This window comes from Oncorhynchus keta, chromosome 19, assembly GCF_023373465.1.
Source record: "Oncorhynchus keta strain PuntledgeMale-10-30-2019 chromosome 19, Oket_V2, whole genome shotgun sequence".
NCBI lineage: Eukaryota > Metazoa > Chordata > Actinopteri > Salmoniformes > Salmonidae > Oncorhynchus > Oncorhynchus keta.
Genome location: NC_068439.1, coordinates 19,390,740 through 19,410,270, shown reverse-complemented (window position 1 = coordinate 19,410,270; position 19,531 = coordinate 19,390,740). Strand labels below are relative to the sequence as shown.

Sequence of the window (19,531 nt, the reverse complement as noted above, 5' to 3'; positions counted from 1 at the left end):
CGTCCAGTATGCTCTGTTTTGAATCGCGAAGTACAAACTGGCGAGAGCTTTCCGAGCTAAAGGTTGGCTGATGACCGCTAGCAGTGGTTAGCTGACTATTAGCTAGTTAGCTGGCTAGCTTCTGTTGGGGAATACCGGTTCGGAGGTGGATAAGAATACTTTAGAAGATACAGATTCACACCACATTGGGTGAGGCAGATTGCAGGAGAGTATTTGAAGCTGAGGTTCAGAAAAATATAAAAGATATGCAAAGAAAAAAGATATACACATGGGACACGACAAGACGAAGAACAAAGACGTCTGACTGCTATGCCATCTTGGATCAACCAAACCATGATAATGATAATGTGATATTTCCAAACGTTTAAAACCATGACTAGAGTGAAACTCAACCAATACAGCAAAGAGTTGCTGTTTTTATGAGTAAGTTTATGTTTAAGTTGTTATTCAGCACTGTCAACACTTTGTTCTACACTTTCATATGCCATATAATTCATGTTCTCCCTACTTTCAGTCACGCTACAACCAGCACTGCAGCTGCAATGAATGAGTATAGCCAGTGGTGTAGTGGAGGGTATACCCAGGTACACACCGCATACCCACTTATTTTTCAGTGGGCATTACGTATACTCACTTCGTAATCCCCACTGATATGTATCAAAGTAGTGTGGTGGAAGTACACGCCGTATCAATTAATAAGACAGATGGAACAGATCAGAATGTTCAGGTTACAATTTGATAAACAATTATTTCTTCACATTTTAGGCACAGCAATGCAGGCCTACATGTGAATCTTCCAAAATGCAATTGCTGGAAAACACCATTCTAAAATGCACATGAGAGCTGGTTTATGGTCAGAGATGGAAGGAAATACCCGCTAGACATTTAGAGAGAGGGGGGATTTAAAGATGCAACTACTATCATGTGTTGCTAATATGACTAGGATAATACCTTTGGCTGCTAGACAATGAAAGAAAGTTGATTTGAAAACCAGTAAAACAGGAGAATGCATATTATGAGTAAGTCTTTATAAAAAAACAATGCCTCCACGTTTCCATAGTGGGATTGTGGCTATAGGCTACTTTGAAGCAAGGTAAGACATGCCTCATAATATGAAACATCCAACTGTCAAATAATTCAGGAACAGGGAAAATATAGCAATGCCAATGATAGACCTAACCGTCTTCTGGTAGATGGAAAGGCTTTCCCAAAAACCTTCTCTATTAAAGGTTAACTATCTTAAAAGTAGCCTATCCCAACCTATTAGAATGATATCATGCATCAATCCAGTTGCCATTTCTTTTGAAATCTTCATCTCATGTGACAGAAACAGCTAACCAAACAACAGAGCTTGGTGTCTGCACACTTGAATTAAAGGGTAACTACACACAAAACAAATCTACATTTATTAGATTGTTCCCAGACCTCAAATGTCATCTCCTGATGTGGTTCAAGCATTGTTATGGACTTAGAACATACAATTGTGTTGTTTTTCTGTTACAAAAAGTTGAGTAAAATCTGAAACCTGTGAATTTCTGACTCCGTTCACAGCCTCATTTATCTGTTTCAGTAGTGGGACTACTATTAGTGTACCTGCACAGTACAGCTTGGGTTGGCCTGACTGTGAAAGACCAATATGGGATTCATAATTTTAAATCCTTCAGAGTGTATGTCACTGTATCTCATATAATTTTTCACACAGGGCGAGTTTCTTTCTCTGAGTGGGCCATCTCTGGGTGGGCCACACCACTGAGTACACTACACCCCTGAGTACACTACACCCCTGAGTACACTACACCACTGGGTACACTACACCACTGGGTACACTACACCACTGAGTACACTACACCACTGAGTACACTACACCACTGAGTACACTACACCACTGAGTACACTACACCACTGGGTACACTACACCACTGGGTACACTACACCACTGGGTACACTACACCACTGGGTACACTACACCACTGAGTACACTACACCACTGAGTACACTACACCACTGAGTACACTACACCACTGGGTACACTACACCCCTGAGTACACTACACCACTGAGTACACTAAACCACTGGGTACACTACACCACTGAGTACACTACACCACTGGGTACACTACACCACTGAGTACACTACACCACTGAGTACACTACACCACTGGGTACACTACACCACTGAGTACACTACACCACTGAGTACACTAAACCACTGGGTACACTACACCACTCAGTACAGCAAAGTGTTCCGATAAGCTTGCGTTGTTATTATTAGCTGCTTGTGGTTTTTTTTATAATTCACTTTCTCTAATCATAGGAGTAACAACAGGAATTGATGCATGAGGAAGAGATAATGCAGTGCGACTTGAGTTCCACCATCAGAATGTGGAAGAATGTGTCCCCTTTTCTCAGCAAATGGAGGAGGGAGAGCGGAGAGACGGTGAGTCGGGTGAGAGCTAGCCTCACCTCTGTTCCCTCCCTCCACTCAGGCTGATCATCAGATCAGGCCATCAGTCCAGTAAAAAAACATATATTATTATGCTCACTCAGCTGTGGCTCACAAGTAATACAACACATGATCTATTATCAGTGTGATCATAGACTTACATTTTAAAAATATAATTTAAAAAATTGTCTGACAAGAACATTGGCAGGGCAATTCAAGCATAGCCAATATGCAGTGATAATGTATTGGGCCTAAAGTGTACTGCACAAAACTCATTGCTACAGAACTGTTTTTAATCGGTTAATGTTGCAAAGGCTTATGTTTTTCTAGTCATGTTTAAAAACAAACTGAGCAATAGATCTCGGCTCCTAACTTATAAAAGGCTGGTGACCACTGACGTAGACAAATAGTCATAGCATTATTTGTGTCCTCAGGATGCCCCGCTTCTGTATAGCACTTTGTGACATCTGCTGATAAAGGGCTTCATAAATAAATGATACATTTGATTGATTTAAGAAACCAGCCCTGCCTGTTTCCCATTGCTAGGGTCAGGAGTTTTACTACTACTCACTGGTCAGAAATAGAAACCTTTGCCAGCTAAATTTGACCAGTTGTTCTCTATATGACCTCTTCCATATGTCATGATTGTAAAATGTCATCAAGTGTAAGCTTTGGTACATTTACTGTACCATATTTATCATATTTAGCTTCATTTAACACATTTTTCCCACCTTTGTCTCCTCTGCATTGAATATACCTGTATTATCCCCTTGAGAAAATGTCCCCTTATTGTGATTGCAAAATGGGATCAAGTGTATGCTCAAAATAGCATGTATAAATGGGATTGATGGATCACTCTGTGACAACCCTTACCTTCAGCTTGCCTGTAGTGTGGAAGTTACACAGAGTGTAGTTGGACCACGTCCTATTGGTGTCTGGGTGGCGGAACCACTGTCCTGATTCGCTACAGATCTTTGTAGCTTTTTCTGATGAAACAATAAAGTAGGACTAATGACACACTAATTTACAACTTGATGTTAGATGGTTCCTCATCTTGTCTATGGTAGTCTATGACGCTTAAAGGTCGACTTTGGACAAAAAAACGCAAAAATAACGGCTTTAAACTTTATAACTGATCAATGCACCATCATACCAGGTAATTGAATGCAAAAATAAATACAAATAAAATTATGAATGAGATATTTGGCTACAGAAGTGCCATTTCTTACAGATCTCTACAGCTTCTGTCCAAAAACAAATCCTGTGAAATGATGTCAACACATACTGAAGGAGTTACTGACTAGCTACAAGTGGCTAGCTTAGCTAACGAACTAGCTACGTCGGTCGCGGTGCCCATGACCAGGATGACACATTGATGAACCACCAAATGCACACCCCATATCTGTTTGAAAATTGAGAAAGAGGTGAGTTGGACCATTTTGTGTGCCCAAAGGACGTTGTGTGCCCAAACGAACTAGCTACGTCGGTCGCGGCGCCCATGACCAGGATGATACATTGATGAACCACCAAATGCACACCCCATATCTGTTTGAAAATTGAGAAAGAGGTGAGTTGGACCGTTTTGTGTGCCCAAAGGACCTTTAAACATAAACACTTAGACTGTGCAACATGTCCATAAGCTTTGCAACCTCTTGAAACCATGAATAATGAATTAAAGGTCCAATTGCAGCCGTTGATATCAAATAATTTATGGGTAACAATTAAGTACCTTACTGTTATTGTTTTTAATTCAAATGGGCAAAAATAGCTTATTTTTTATTTAATTTCTCAAGCAAGAATGTTGCTAGGACTGTCTGGGAGTGGTCTGAGTGGGGAGGTGGAAACTGAAAACCAGCTGTTGGCAGAGAGGTTTGGAACTCTCTTTCTTACTGGTCTAATAACTAATTTACCCCCTGGTGATGTCACCAGGCAGGCCAATACTCCATCCCATCTTTTCAAACAACTAAAAGGCTTTTATCATAATTTTCACAATTTCACAATATTATACCAACCTCATAGTGTGAAAATGTATATAAAGCACTAGGCCTTAAATACTATTCATATTTTAAATTCAAGCCAAGTTCCACAAGGAGTTAACAAGTCAGCATTGGAGCATCTAACCGTCCAGAACTTTGACTTTATTTATTATTGCTTGTAGTTTACAGAAAGTAAAGAAATGCAGAATTTACATAGTAAAAAATAGCATAGAAAACAAACGCACACACATAGAGACAAACAGGACACAAAAACAAACGCCTCTTATAGCCAGGCCTTACCTGTGGAGTCGAAGTCAGGGAAATAGTTGGGGCAGTTCTGCCAGGTGACTGTCCCAGCAGGTGTATCATCCCAGCACAGCCAGCCATCCCAGGTCCGGTTACAGTACAGCCCTGCACCGCCAGCAACACACAACCAGACACAGCACACGAATGAAGACTCACTGTGAAAACACTACGTAGCTTAGCTTAGTGAAACCAGCTGTGGGCTACATGAACCATTTGGCCACACTTGTCGCTCATTTGTCTACTGGAATAGCATGTTAATCGTAACTCTGCACAGTGACATTGTTTGGCTCTGTGATTTGTGACCGTACGTGTCTTTGTGGGTTCTTCTGATTGTGTGCTGTAACCTTGAAGTGGCTATGAAATCTATTATATTCTATTATAATTATATTCTGGAATAATCACACACTCTGAGTTTGTATTATTATACACCTTTTAAACCAATACGTTTTTATGCCAACTTCAGCATCCAGTCAACTTTTTGCAGACTTTTCTTTATAAAAGACATTGCCGGTTACAAAGCCGTAATGCTGTGGTGGCATTGGCAAGCACTACGCCAGGCCCGGGCAAAGACCGGCCCGGGGGCCGTACGCAGTCCACGACCTGATTCAATAAGGCCCGCGGAATCATGCTGAGATCACATAAAGAATTTGCGATAGTAAAGTTTTGAAAAAGTTATTTGTTATTCAAATTAAAAGACCAATGAACACTCGCCTTTGTATAATGATTTAACTCCCACCACTTGTGGGACATTTATTTTGAAGGCACGTATAAATAACAACTGCACAAGGACAGACCGTGACTGACAGGCTGACACAGTTACAAATAGCAGCTATCTAGAAATTGCGCAAAAAAAATGTTTTTCAAAGATTTCAAAGGAAAGGAAAGTAGACAATGAATGTAGGGTGTTTCAGCAAGAGTGCACATGGAAATATGTATTTATTGCGGTATCAGGGAAAGCTGTGTGCTTAGTGTGCAAAGAGAGCATCGCTGTCTTGAAAAACTACAACTTGTCCCGACACTTCCAGACGAAGCATGTAACGTAAACTCACCCCGTTTTGTACAAATGTGCGTAACCGCGACATTCAAACGAGGCTACAAAGAAAACTAATGGGACTGTAGCGACTGTGTTGACTTCAAAATCGGGGGTGTGAACTAGGTTTCTATTCCAGCGTTGATCGACATGGTAATGGCTCTATAGCATTGGAGAAAAGTTGAAAAAACTGACCCTCCGTTACATCTTGACCTGTCATGTCGTAATGTACAGCACGCAAAAAGCTACAATTTCTGTCTTACAATCTCTCTCCACCAGGTTTAGCACTTCTTTCAGCGTTTAAAAACAAGAAATGGACAGTGACGGAGGTAAGGGGGGGATACCTAGTCATTTTTTACATCATCATTGCATGCGATCATCATTCTCAAAGCCGCTGTTTACTTCTAAGATCACTTTAGCACCGTTCTAAAAACTTGATTCAAATTCAACACAAACCTTCAAATAGGTTTGTAATGACACATTATATCAACTCTTTATAGTGTTTTATTTACATTTTAGAGGCGATAAGGTGATAAGTTGGACAAATCGAGTGAAAAAATCTATTTTCCCACACGACATTTGTCCTTCTCACCATCACACAGTTTCGCTTCCCACCTGCCATTTTTAAAAAGACCTGACCGGGCTCATTGCCTGCTTGAGTTATGCAGAAACGGGGCAGTGTTTAAGTCATGTAATTGATTTTGTTGGAAAGGGGAGAAATTGTGCTTTACAATGGTATTGACATTACAGTTGATCTGGAAGTATTACGTTTTTGGGGCGCTAAAATAAGGGCAATTGTACAGACCAAGGTGATGTACGAGTTTACGTAAGTTTACGTTAGAGAAATAGAGGAATATGTCTTCTGAGCAGAGTGCAAGTGCATCGAAAGAGTTGCTTTCTCAGTTGCAAAAGCAGCAAGGACTTTTCACAAAACGGCATTCAGTAAGCAATAGAGCTAGCTATGTAGAGCTAGCTATGCTAGAGCTAGCTATGTACTGTCCCACAAAATTGCTAAACATAGCAAGCCATAGCAAGACTCTGCAGCAATACTTTGCCCCGACAAGAAAGAGCTGTATGAAAATGTTTCCCTGTCAAGACGAACAGTGACACATCATGTTGAGGACATCGCAGAGGATATGGAACAACAGTTGAAAAACAAGGTAAAAGATTTCACCTATTTCTCCTTGGCCCTGGATGAGAGCAGTGATGCACATGACACGGTACAAGACATAATCCAAGACTTTGAAATTACGGAGGAGCTTGCTTCAGTGCAGTCAATGAAGAGCACAACCACAGGGAAAGATTTATTGGAGGAGGTTAATAAGTGTATGTCAAAGCTGGGACTGACTTTTGAAAGTTATCCAGTGTGACCACTGATGGGTGCCCAGGAAAAAACGTTGGCCTTTTGAAAAGGATACAAGATCAAGTAGCTGAGCTAAACCCAGATCAGAAAATTATTTTCCTGCATTGCATTATCCATCAGGAGGTGCTCTGTAAATGTGTCCTGAAAATGAGCCATGTTGTGGATACAGTCAGTAAAGTGGTACACTTCATAAGAGCAAAATCTTTAAACCACAGGCAGTTTGTCTCACTATTGGAAGAGACAGCGTCGGGTCATGCAGATCTCCCCTACCACACAAACGTGAGATGGCTGAGTTTGAGGAAGGTGCTTAAAAGTCAGAGATTGCTGAGTTTTTGCAAATGAAAGGAAAATATGTGGAGTTTTCTCATCATTTTGAGGATTTCAAAGTGTTGGTATTGGGTATTTTCCAGAACACATGTGCTCATTTCAGAGGAGCCAGCAAGAATAGTGCACTCTATATGTGCTCTGGGTCATTAGACACCATTAGGCATGCACCTGTCTGGGGAGTGGATATGACTGTTTATTTATATGCCAGTGATATGGCCTAATATTGACTGTTGCTATGGTTACACATATTGGGAATTTTCCAGAACATGTGTGTTCATTTCAGAGGAGTTAGCAGGATGACATGTCTGTTTATTTTTGAACTATTGCTATGGCTCTAATGTTTCCATGCCCTAACATGAAACCAAACAAAAAATTAGGCAAAAAGATAACGGTGGCTAAATGCCAGAGGGGATGAATCATTAACATAAATTGAGTTACTATGTCTGTGACGTAAGGAGGAAAAAAGTATAAGAAGTGTGTGCCAAGGTTGAAAAGGTAGTTGTTTTCATGAACCAGCTCAGCTTTTATTATATTGTAATAAAAGTCTATTTGAACTCACAGGCTCCGGTATTTGAGCAATATTATTGACTGAATATTTCCACGAAATTGGAAAATGACATGCTGTTGGTTTCCTCTCCTTTCACTTTCAATGTGGATAACCCTCCCACTGACCTGCAAATTGAGCTTATCGATCTTCAGTCTGATGCAGTGATTGGAGAACTATTCAAAACAATGTCACTGACGAGGTTCTATGCATCTCTCGATGAACAAAACTTTCCAAAGATTAGGAGTCATGCTCAGAAGATGTTTGTACTGTTTGGGTCAACCTATGCATGTGAACAGACATTTTCAGTGATGAAATACAGTATAACAAGTCAAGATACAGATCATCTTTTACTGACTCTCACATCTCAGCAATCCTGCTCATAGCGACGTCAGAAACTATACCTAACTTCACTGCTCTAGTCAATGCCCATCAGAGACTTCACTCCTCACACTGATTGAGTAGTTTAACTGTAATGTTGAGCTCTCTCACTTTCTTGTGTTTTTGTGCATACCCGTTAACAAGAGTTCTGTCCGTGGTGCTGAATGCACAGTGTACTTTTCCCTCCATGTAGTTCATTCCATGTTTAATAATGAGAAAACCTACCAAAAGGAGAACATGGATGTGTTTTTTTTCTGTGCACGTTAAAAAAGTCAAATAATTTGCATATCTGGACATGATTTACAGTAGATATACAGTAGGAAAAAAAGTATTTGATCCTCTACTGATTTTGTACATTTTCCCACTGACAAAAAAATGATCAGTCTATAATTTTAATGGTAGGTTTATTTGAACAGTGAGAGACAGAATAACAACAAATAAACACAGAAAAACGCATGTCAAAAATGGTATAAATTGATTTGCATTTTAATGAGGGAAACAAGTATTTGACCCCCTCTCAATCAGAAAAATTTCTGGCTCCCAGGTGTCTTTTATACAGGTAACGAGTAGAGATTAGGAGCACACTCTTAAAGGGAGTGCTCCTAATCTCACCTTGTTCCCTGTTTAAAAGACACCTGTCCACAGAAGCAATCAATCAATCAGATTCCAAACTCTCCACCATGGCCAAGACCAAAGAGCTCTCCAAGATTGTAGACCTACGCAAGACTGGAATGGGCTACAAGACCATCGCCAAGCAGCTTGGTGAGAAGGTGACAACAGTTGGTGCGATTATTCGCAAATGGAAGAAACAAAAGAACTGTTAATCTCCCTCGGCCTGGGGCTCCATGCAAGATCTCACCTGGTGGAGTTGCAATGATCATGAGAACGGTGAGGAATCAGCCCAGAACTACACAAGAGGATATTGTCAATGATCTCAAGGCAGCTAGGACCATAGTCACCAAGAAAACAATTGGTAGCACACTACGCCGTGAAGGACTGAAATCCTGCAGCGCCCGCAAGGTCCCCCTGCTCAAGAAAGCACATATACATGCCCGTCTGAAGTTTGCCAATGAACATCTGAATGATTCAGAGGACAACTGGGTGAAGGTGTTGTGGTCAGATGAGACCAAAATGGAGCTCTTTGGCATCAACTCAACTCGCCGTGTTTGGAGGAGGAATGCTGCCTATGACCCCAAGAACAGCATCCCCACCGTCAAACATGGAGGTGGAAACATTATACTTTGGGGGTGTTTTTCAGGTGTTTCAGGTGTTTTTCAGGGGACAGGACAACTTCACCGCATCAAAGGGACGATGGACAGGGCCATGTACCGTCAAATCTTGGGTGAGTACCTCCTTCCCTCAGCCAGGGCATTGAACATGGGACGTGGATGGGTATTCCAGCATGACAATGACCCAAAACACACAGTCAAGGCAACAAAGGAGTGGCTCAAGAAGAAGCACATTTAGGTCCTGGAGTGGCCCAGGCAGTCTCCAGACCTTAATCCCATAGAAAATCTGTGGAGAGAGCTGAAGGTTCGAGTTGCCAAACGTCAGCCTCAACTTTAATGACTTGGAGAAGATCTGCAAAGAGGAGTGGGACAAAATCCCTCCTGAGACGTGTGCAAACCTGGTGGCCAACTACAAGAAACGTCTGACCTCTGTGAATGCCAACAAGGGTTTTGCCACCAAGTACTAAGTCATGTTTTGCAGAGGGGTCAAATACTTATTTCCCTCATTAAAATGCAAATAAATGTATAACATTTTTGACATGCATTTTTCTGGATTTTGTTGTTCTGTCTCTGTCACTCACTCTTCAAATAAACCTACCATTAAAATGATAGACTGATCACGCCTTTGTCAGTGGGCAAACGTACAAAATCAGCAAGGGATCAAATACTTTTTTCCCTCACTGTATCTATCAACACAGTCATACACATGATGTATAATCTTGTAATATGATTCTGGCCCGCGATGGCAAAAATACATTCTAATATGGCCGCCCAGGCCTGCAATACGTTCTTAAGCTCGTGGTAGTTGCTAAGCAGCACCCGTTACTACTATCCTCCTGGCAGTTCTAAACTTTGCGAGCCATGTCACTTCACCCATCTCTTCACATAGCCCACCACATGCACGATTTTCTTAACCACAACTGGACGCATCCGTAACGAATTACTGTGGGAATAAAAAATCACTGAATTCTGAAAATACTGGAATAAAGTATGCCAATGAAATTGAAAGCATCAAATTCTTGCTAAATGAAACTCCCAAAGTCATCCAATATTGTTATAATAGCCTACATTTGATTGAAGCAATAGCCTACCCGCGTGTGGTCAACTATTTCAGCACCATTTCGTGCTGCTTTGAGACAAGCCTGGGGTCTTGAATAATCAATCAATGTCCGATTTTTCTTTTCAATGAATCTCAGTTTGAATTTGTTTAGGCTACAATTTGTCACGCCCTGATCTGGTTCACCTGTCCTTGTGCTTGTCTCCACCCCCTCCAGGTGTCACTCACTATCCCCGGTGTATTTATCCCTGTGTTTTCTGTCTCTCTGTGTCAGTTCATCTTGTTTGCCAAGTCAACTAGCGGTTGTCTCCTTGCTCCCTTTTTCCCCGGTCTCTGTTTTTCCTAGTCCTCCTGGTTTTGAACCTTGCCTGTCCTGACACCGAACCCGCCTGCCTGACCATTCTTCCTGTCCTGACCTCGAGACTGTCTAACACCCTGTACTGTTTGGACTCTGACCTGGTTATTGAACCCTTGCCTGTACCCGACCTGCCTTTTGTCTACCCCTTGTGTTATAATAAATATCGGAGCTCAACCATCTGACTCCTGTGTCTGCATATGGGTCTCGCCTTGTGCCCTAATACAATTAGGCTGTGGAAATGTTAGCCACGTTGAGGTGAGTGCTGCTAATGATGATCTTGTCTAGTTGGCTCATTTATTAGGACGGATCAGAACATGTTGCCAGCATGTTATGTAGTTTAACAAGGAGATTATTTTGCTCTTCACTCGCAATAGTTTAGTAGCCGAGGTCTATTCACAAGCAAAAACCCTGCAACTCGTCTTAATCAACCAATGTGATTTTGAATACCTAGGATAGGATAAGTAATCCTTCTCACCCCCCTCCCCCCCCCCTAAAAGATTTAGATGCACTATTGTAAAGTGGCTGTTCCACTGGATGTCATAAGGTGAATGCACCAATTTGTAAGTCGCTCTGGATAAGAGCGTCTGCTAAATGACTTAAATGTAAATGTAATGTAAATGTTTCACTGAATCTCTGTCTGTATATTCGGTTAATTCTCTGACTGGGAAAAATAAGAGGAGGTAGTATAGCTCATCTTTCACTTGGTCATCTAGCACTTATGAGTAATATTTAGCATGCAATAATGTAGCCTAAATCAAGTGTAGGTCATTATTTTTGCTCAATAGCAAAAGCACACAGAGGATGTCAAATATGAACATGAGACTCACGTGCTTTTGAAAATATTTATTTATATTATTTTCTATGTGTATCGCGATGAAGATACTCTCAATGTAAAACCCTACCGCCTGCTGCCTAACAAAGCAGAGTGAGTGTAGGAAAGAAATGAAACATGGATGAAAAAAGTATAGACTTGGGCTCTGTTTCAAAATATGACTTTTTTATATGATAACGTTTCCACATGTTGCCATGAAACAAGTTGTATGGTAGAAATATTAGTAGTATTTTATTCTGTTATATTGCATTATATTCTTAGCCTACTATAAAATATGTGTGTTGACTGTGATCAGCGTAGCCTAAGTGTGTTAGGTCTGTTTAATGAACAAAACAACTAGAGTTCCTGTGCATGGCACAGCCACATAGCATATGGACTGCACAGATCAGTAACATAATTAAACTCAAAATATGCCATTATATTCTTTTGAAAATAAATGCCATTAGTCTTATAATGTTTCTCATGACCTGAGTATTTTCCCAATGGATTTATTCAAATAGACACCCACCCACATCTGTATACCACTACTACCACTCCTCACTGGCATGTGCACTGGAGGTATAAAAGGCATGTGCACTGGAGGTTTAAAAGGCATGTGCACTGGAGGTATGAAGGAATGTGCACTGTAGATATAAAAGGAATGTGCACTGGAGGTATACAGAAATGTGCACTGGAGGTTTAAAATACATGTGCACTGGAGGTATAAAATGCATGTGCACTGGAGGTTTAAAAGGCATGTGCACTGGAGGTATAAAGGAATGTGCACTGGAGGTTTAAAATGCATGTGCACTGGAGGTATAAAAGGCATGTGCACTGGAGGTTTAAAATGCATGTGCACTGGAGATATAAAAGGCATGTGCACTGGAGATATAAAAGGCATGTGCACTGGAGGTATAAAGGTATGTGCACTGGAGATCTAAAAGGCATGTGCACTGGAGATATAAAAGGCATGTGCACTGGAGATATAAAAGGAATGTGCACTGGAGATATAAAATGAATGTGCACTGGAGATATAAAAGGCATGTGCACTGGAGATATAAAAGGAATGTGCACTGGAGATATAAAAGGCATGTGCACTGGAGGTTTAAAAGGAATGTGCACTGGAGGTATAAAAGGAATGTGCACTGGAGATATAAAAGGAATGTGCACTGGAGATATAAAAGGCATGTGCACTGGAGGTTTAAAAGGAATGTGCACTGGAGATATAAAAGGAATGTGCACTGGAGGTATAAAAGGCATGTGCACTGGAGATATAAAAGGAATGTGCACTGGAGGTATAAAAGGAATGTGCGCTGGAGATATAAAAGGAATGTGCACTGGAGGTATAAAAGGCATGTGCACTGGAGGTATAAAAGGCATGTGCACTGGAGGTATAAAAGGAATGTGCACTGGAGGTATAAAAGGCATGTGCACTGGAGGTATAAAAGGCATGTGCACTGGAGGTTTAAAAGGAATGTGCACTGGAGGTTTAAAAGGCATGTGCACTGGAGGTATAAAAGGCATGTGCACTGGAGGTTTAAAAGGCATGTGCACTGGAGGTATAAAGGAATGTGCACTGGAGGTTTAAAATGCATGTGCACTGGAGGTATAAAAGGCATGTGCACTGGAGGTTTAAAAGGCATGTGCACTGGAGGTATAAAGGAATGTGCACTGGAGGTTTAAAAGGCATGTGCACTGGAGGTTTAAAAGGCATGTGCACTGGAGATATAAAAGGCATGTGAACTGGAGATATAAAAGGAATGTGCACTGGAGATATAAAAGGCATGTGCACTGGAGGTTTAAAAGGAATGTGCACTGGAGGTTAAAAGGCATGTGCACTGGAGATATAAAAGGAATGTGCACTGGAGGTATAAAAGGCATGTGCACTGGAGGTTTAAAAGGCATGTGCACTGGAGATATAAAAGGAATGTGCACTGGAGGTATAAAAGGCATGTGCACTGGAGATATAAAAGGAATGTGCACTGGAGATATAAAAGGCATGTGCACTGCAGGTTTAAAAGGAATGTGCACTGGAGGTTTAAAAGGCATGTGCACTGGAGGTATAAAAGGAATGTGCACTGGAGATATGAAAAGCATACGCAGGCGAAAATGCCCAGTTTTTTACAGGCAAAATCCCATAAATCCTATGTGAAAGCAGAATTAGAGTAGCGCACATCATCACTACCTGATTTGTTATACGGCTGATCTCTGTTCATCTTCTCAAAGCATTTGTATTGACCGTCGATGATCTTCTTCCTCTCCTCCTCCTCCTGACTGACCCTGGGGCTGACTGGAGTCTCCACAGTGGGCTCTAGCAGACCATGAGGAGTCACCTTCTGGCTGTCTGGAGTCTCCACAGTGGGCTCCACAGACCCTGGCTCTAGCAGACCATGGGGAGTCACCTTCTGGGGAAGAACCACATGTAATGGGACAGAAATCATAAAGAAACAAACACAATACAGCGTGAGGATTTCTACTTGTCAACAGGGAACAGTGATTACCAAGACACAGATAGATAGAATACAGCGTGAGGATTTCTACTTGTCAACAGGGAACAGTGATTACCAAGACACAGATAGATAGAATACAGCGTGAGGATTTCTACTTGTCAACAGGGAACAGTGATTAACAAGACACAGATAGATAGAATACAGCGTGAGGATTTCTACTTGTCAACAGGGAACAGTGATTACCAAGACACAGATAGATAGAATACAGCGTGAGGATTTCTACTTGTCAACAGGGAACAGTGATTAACAAGACACAGATAGAGGGAATACAGCGTGAGGATTTTTACTTGTCAACAGGGAACAGTGATTACCAAGACACAGATAGATAGAATACAGCGTGAGGATTTCTACTTGTCAACAGGGAACAGTAACAGTTATTATATAAAGACAGATCAATAACTAATAGAAGTAAAAAACGGTTGAAAAACATGTAGAAAACACTTCAGGCAACATACAGAATGGGAAGGCGGGCCCAGAGTTGTTCCTGATCAAGAGCCCAGACTAGGAAAACCTCCTGGCTCTAGTTATGGTTTTAAACATATCAATGGAATAATAACCAGGAAACATAACAGACCGACAACAGAAACAGAATAAGGATTAAGAATAGTCTGACTAGAGCTGTTGGGGTCCTGTCTGCACAGACAGGGTGCGCTCCTAATGGCACCCTATTCACTAAAAAATGCAATACTTTAGACCAGGGCCCATAGGGTTCTGGTCCAAAGTAGTGGACTTTATAGGGAATATGGTGCCATTTTGGATGCATTGCCTGTCCCAGACAGACCTGTACTGTTTTGTCCATTAATCAACTGAGAACGAATCAATCTCCAATTACCTTTAACTTTTCCTTGGAGAACGTCAGACATTTGGACCAGGTCTTATTAATGAAAGGACTTTGGACCCAATTACCAGATTCATCACAATATTTTGACACTTTTCCTGCAAAAAAAAGAAACAATTCATGGTAATTGTTAGCGATATAATTTCAGGGATGAGTAATGGTGATTTGGCAGGTGCTGAATCCATCATCAATCCATCATCAATCCATCATTGTCATATGAAACCGCTGCTATAGCTACACTGACTGGACTGTAATATCAACTGTAGAGGCAATAGTTACCCACGGGGCACAGATGTCAGTTCAACAACTAGTTTTGAATTTGGTTGAGTTGTCAACTAACGTGAATTCAACGTGAAAATATCAAAACATTTCACTATGTCATTAGGTTAGAAGCTGGATGAAAAAAATATGAAATGCCTTTACATTGATGATTTTTTAAAAATCCTATCAGTTAATTTTTTTTACGTGACATGGAAACAACGTTGATTCAACCAGTTTGTGCCCTGTCGGTAGTTTTTTCTCTCTCATTTTGCTGTCATATAAATGTTGTTATTTGTACAGCAGATTGCCCCTTTAAGTGTTATTCTGTTTGTCATTACTCAATTGAGCATCACTGCATTCCATAACACTGAGAGCCAGCTCCTTGTCATTCAACTAATTCACCACCAAAGCTAGAAAACCACTTAAGATATAAGTTATGGGCATCACATAACACTTTAATATACCAGACTTGGGGAAACTCTTCCCTGCTCTAATCACTAAAGCGTGAGTTGTATCTCCTGTTGGATAATGACTGAGATCACGATGTTCCCTGTCTGTAAGCACGCTAACCCAGCAGCCTGTCCTCGCCCAGCAGCTAATCAACGGTTCGGGAAATAAAACCCAGCTGAGCTATACAAGACAGCTTGCTTCAACCAAACAAAAGAAGAGTGAAATAATTAGATAAACTTTTGCATCACTAGTGATTAACAATCTATATACTCTACACTCGTTAGTCCAACTCTCATTGCAGTCATTGTGTCACTGGTCAGATTGGTCAGTAAAGTACCTGTATTCAAAAAGCATCTCAGAGTAGGAGTGCTGATCTAGGATCAGTTTTGCCTTTTAGATCACATTCCATAAGAGTACATGGACAGGGAGGACCTGATCCTAGATTGATGTTTGATACAGATCTAGGACCAGTTCCCCCTTGTCCATATAATCTTATTCAAGCAAAACTGATCCTAGATCAGAACTTGAGTGTAAGATGCTACATTGTCATTCCTATAGAGACTATTGGTTAAAATGATCTCTATAATCTACCTGTGGCCTGGCCAATTCCCTCTGCAGAAATTGGATTATTTATCAGTGTGCGGTCTTACCAGTGGTGTCCAGGCCGGGGTAGTCTGGGCAGTTCTGTGTGGCGTAGGTCCCCAGCGGAGTCTCGTCCCAACATAACAAGCCATCCCACATACGACTACAGAACACACCTGCGTCAGGGAGAATGACTTTTTAATATCTTTAGCTAACTGTTCATTAGTAACACTTCAGGCTACCTCCATATTGCTGAACCATGTGTTAATGATTCATGTCTAACCCTATTATTTACAGTACCAGTCAAAAGTTTGGACACACCTACTCATTCAAGGGTTTTTCTTCATTTGTAATATTTTCTACATTGTAGAATAACAATGAAGACATCAAAACTATGAAATAACACCTGTGGAATCATGTAGTAACCAAAAAAGTGTTAAACAAATCAAAATACATTTTATATTTGATATTCTTCAAAGTAGCCACCCTTTGCCTTAATGACAGCTTTACACACTCTTGGCATTCTATCAACCAGCTTCACCTGGAATGCTTTTCCAACAGTCTTGAAGGAGTTCCCACATATGCTGAGAACTTGTTGACTGCTTTTCCTATCCTTCTGCAGTCCAACTCATCCCAAACCATCTCAATTGGGATGAGGTCGGGTGGTTGTGGAGGCCAGGTCATCTGATGCAGCATTCCATCACTCTCCTTCTTGGTCAAATAGCCCTTACACAGCCTGGAGGTGTGTTTTGGGTCATTGTCCTGTTGAAAAACAAATGACAGTCCCACTAAGCGCAAACCAGATGGGATGGCGTATCACTGCAGAATGCTGTGGTAGCCATGCTGGTTAAGTGTGCCTTGAATTCTAAATAATTCACTGACTGTGTCACCAGCAAAGCACCCCCACACCATCACACCTTCTCCTCCATGATTCACGGTGGGAACCGCACATGCAGAGATCATCCGTTCACCTACTCTGTGTCTCACAAAGACACGGCGGTTGGAACCAAAAATCTTCAATTTGGACTCATCAGACCAAAGGACAGATTTCCACCAGTCTAATGTCCATTGCTCATGTTTCTTGGCCCAAGCAAGTCTCTTCTTCTTATTAGTGTCCTTTAGTAGTTGTTTCTTTGCAGCAATTTGACCACGAAGGCCTGATTCACACAGTCTCCTCTGAACAGTTGATGTTGAGATGTGTCTGTTACTTGAACTCTGTGAAGTATTTATTTGGCCTGCAATTTCTGAGGCTGTTAACTCTAATCAACTTATCCTCTGCAGCAGAGGTAGCTCTGGGTCTTCCTTTGCTGTGGCAGTCCTCATGAGAGCAAGTTTCATCATAGCTCTTGATAGTTTGTTTGACTGCACTTGAAGAAACTTTCAAAGTTCTTGACATTCTCCATATTGACTGACCTTCATGTCTTAAAGTAATGATGAACTGTCGTTTCTCTTTGCTTATTTGAGCTGTTCTTGCCATAATATGGACTTGGTCTTTTATCAAATAGGGCTATTTTCTGTATACCACCCCTACCTTGCCACAACACAACTGATTGGCTCAAATGCATTAAGAAGGAAAGAATTCCACAAATCAACTTTTAACAGGGCACACCTGTTAATTGAAATACATTCCAGGTGACTACATCATGAAGCTGGTTGAGATAATACCAAGAGTGTGCAAGCTGTCATCAATGCAAAGGGTGGCTACTTTGAAGAATCTAAAATATATTTTGATTTAACACTTTTTTGGTTACTACATGATTCCATATGTGTTATTTCATAGTTTTGATGTCTTTATTATTATTCCTCAATGTGAACATTTTTAGAAATAAAGAAAAACCCTTGAATGAGTAGGCGTGTCCAAACTTTTGACTGGTACTGTCCATTGGAGACATTTAGCAGATGCTCGGTGCCTTTAGCACTTTCCATAAAAGCAGAGATGCTCCAACCATTTAGCTATGGTAGTTTTATAGGCCTTTATCACTGCATTTAAGTCATTTATAGGCCTATATCACAGCATTTAATTATTTTATAGGCATTTATCACTGCATTTAAGTATTTTATAAGCATATGTCACTGTATTTAATCATTTTATAGGCATTTATCACTGCATTTAAGTATTTTATAAGCATATATCACAGCATTAAAGTATTTTATAGGCATATGTCACTGTATTTAATAATTTTATAGGCATTTATCACTGCATTTAAGTATTTTATAAGCATATATCACAGCATTAAAGTATTTTATAGGCATATGTCACTGTATTTAATCATTTTATAGGCATTTATCACTGCATTTAAGTATTTTATAAGCATATATCACGGCATTTAAGTATTTTATAGGCATATATCACTGCATTTAAGAATGTCATAGGCTTATATCACTGAATTTAAGTATTTTATAGTCATATATCACTGCATTTAAGTATTTTATAGGCATATATCACTGCATTTAAGTATTTTATAGTCATATATCACTGCATTTAAGTATTTTATAGTCATATATCACTGCATTTAAGTATTTTATAGTCATATATCACTGCATTTAAGTATTTTATAGTCATATATCACTGCATTTAAGTATTTTATAGGCATATAACACTCCACCCCAAAACTATCTTTTGGTATTTTTTCATTAGTCCATTGTCGACACATTCCCATCTTGTCAGCAAACAAGTTTTCAAGATATGTAACTTTCAAAATACAGAAATGATCTCCATATGGCGCATTTTACATCATATGATGCTGTGTTTTATATTATATAATGCAAAATGTATCATACAAGATTATTTCTGTATTTTGAAAGTTATATACTATCTTGAAAACTTGATTGGTGACAAGCAAAACATTTTGGGACTATGTCAGCAATGGTCTATTGAAACAAATACCAAAAGATAGTACCAGCATTTCTATTACCTATAGCATCAAGGGAGCACTGATTACACATCCATCCACTAAGATTTACTTACGCAACAAAGGTCATAGCATCAACACTAGTGCTTTCTCAGAGAGCTCCATTAATCAGATGAACTCCCAGTAAGTAGTGTGATGAGATTAAAGGGGCAAT

The 19,531-nt window shown here is 40.3% G+C and overlaps 1 protein-coding gene across 1 annotated transcript in view; it reads right to left on the bottom strand.

Annotated features, from left to right (window-relative positions):
• Positions 1-19,531, bottom strand: part of calcr (calcitonin receptor) — a 110,497-nt gene that overhangs the window by 34,738 nt on the left and 56,228 nt on the right. The window contains exons 4-8 of the mRNA XM_052469961.1: positions 16,534-16,641; positions 15,167-15,270; positions 14,010-14,229; positions 4,719-4,829; positions 3,316-3,428 (exon numbers count right to left, since the gene is read on the bottom strand). Of these exons, the coding sequence (XP_052325921.1) occupies positions 3,316-3,428; positions 4,719-4,829; positions 14,010-14,229; positions 15,167-15,270; positions 16,534-16,641 (656 nt within the window). The remainder of the gene's footprint in view (positions 1-3,315; positions 3,429-4,718; positions 4,830-14,009; positions 14,230-15,166; positions 15,271-16,533; positions 16,642-19,531) is intronic.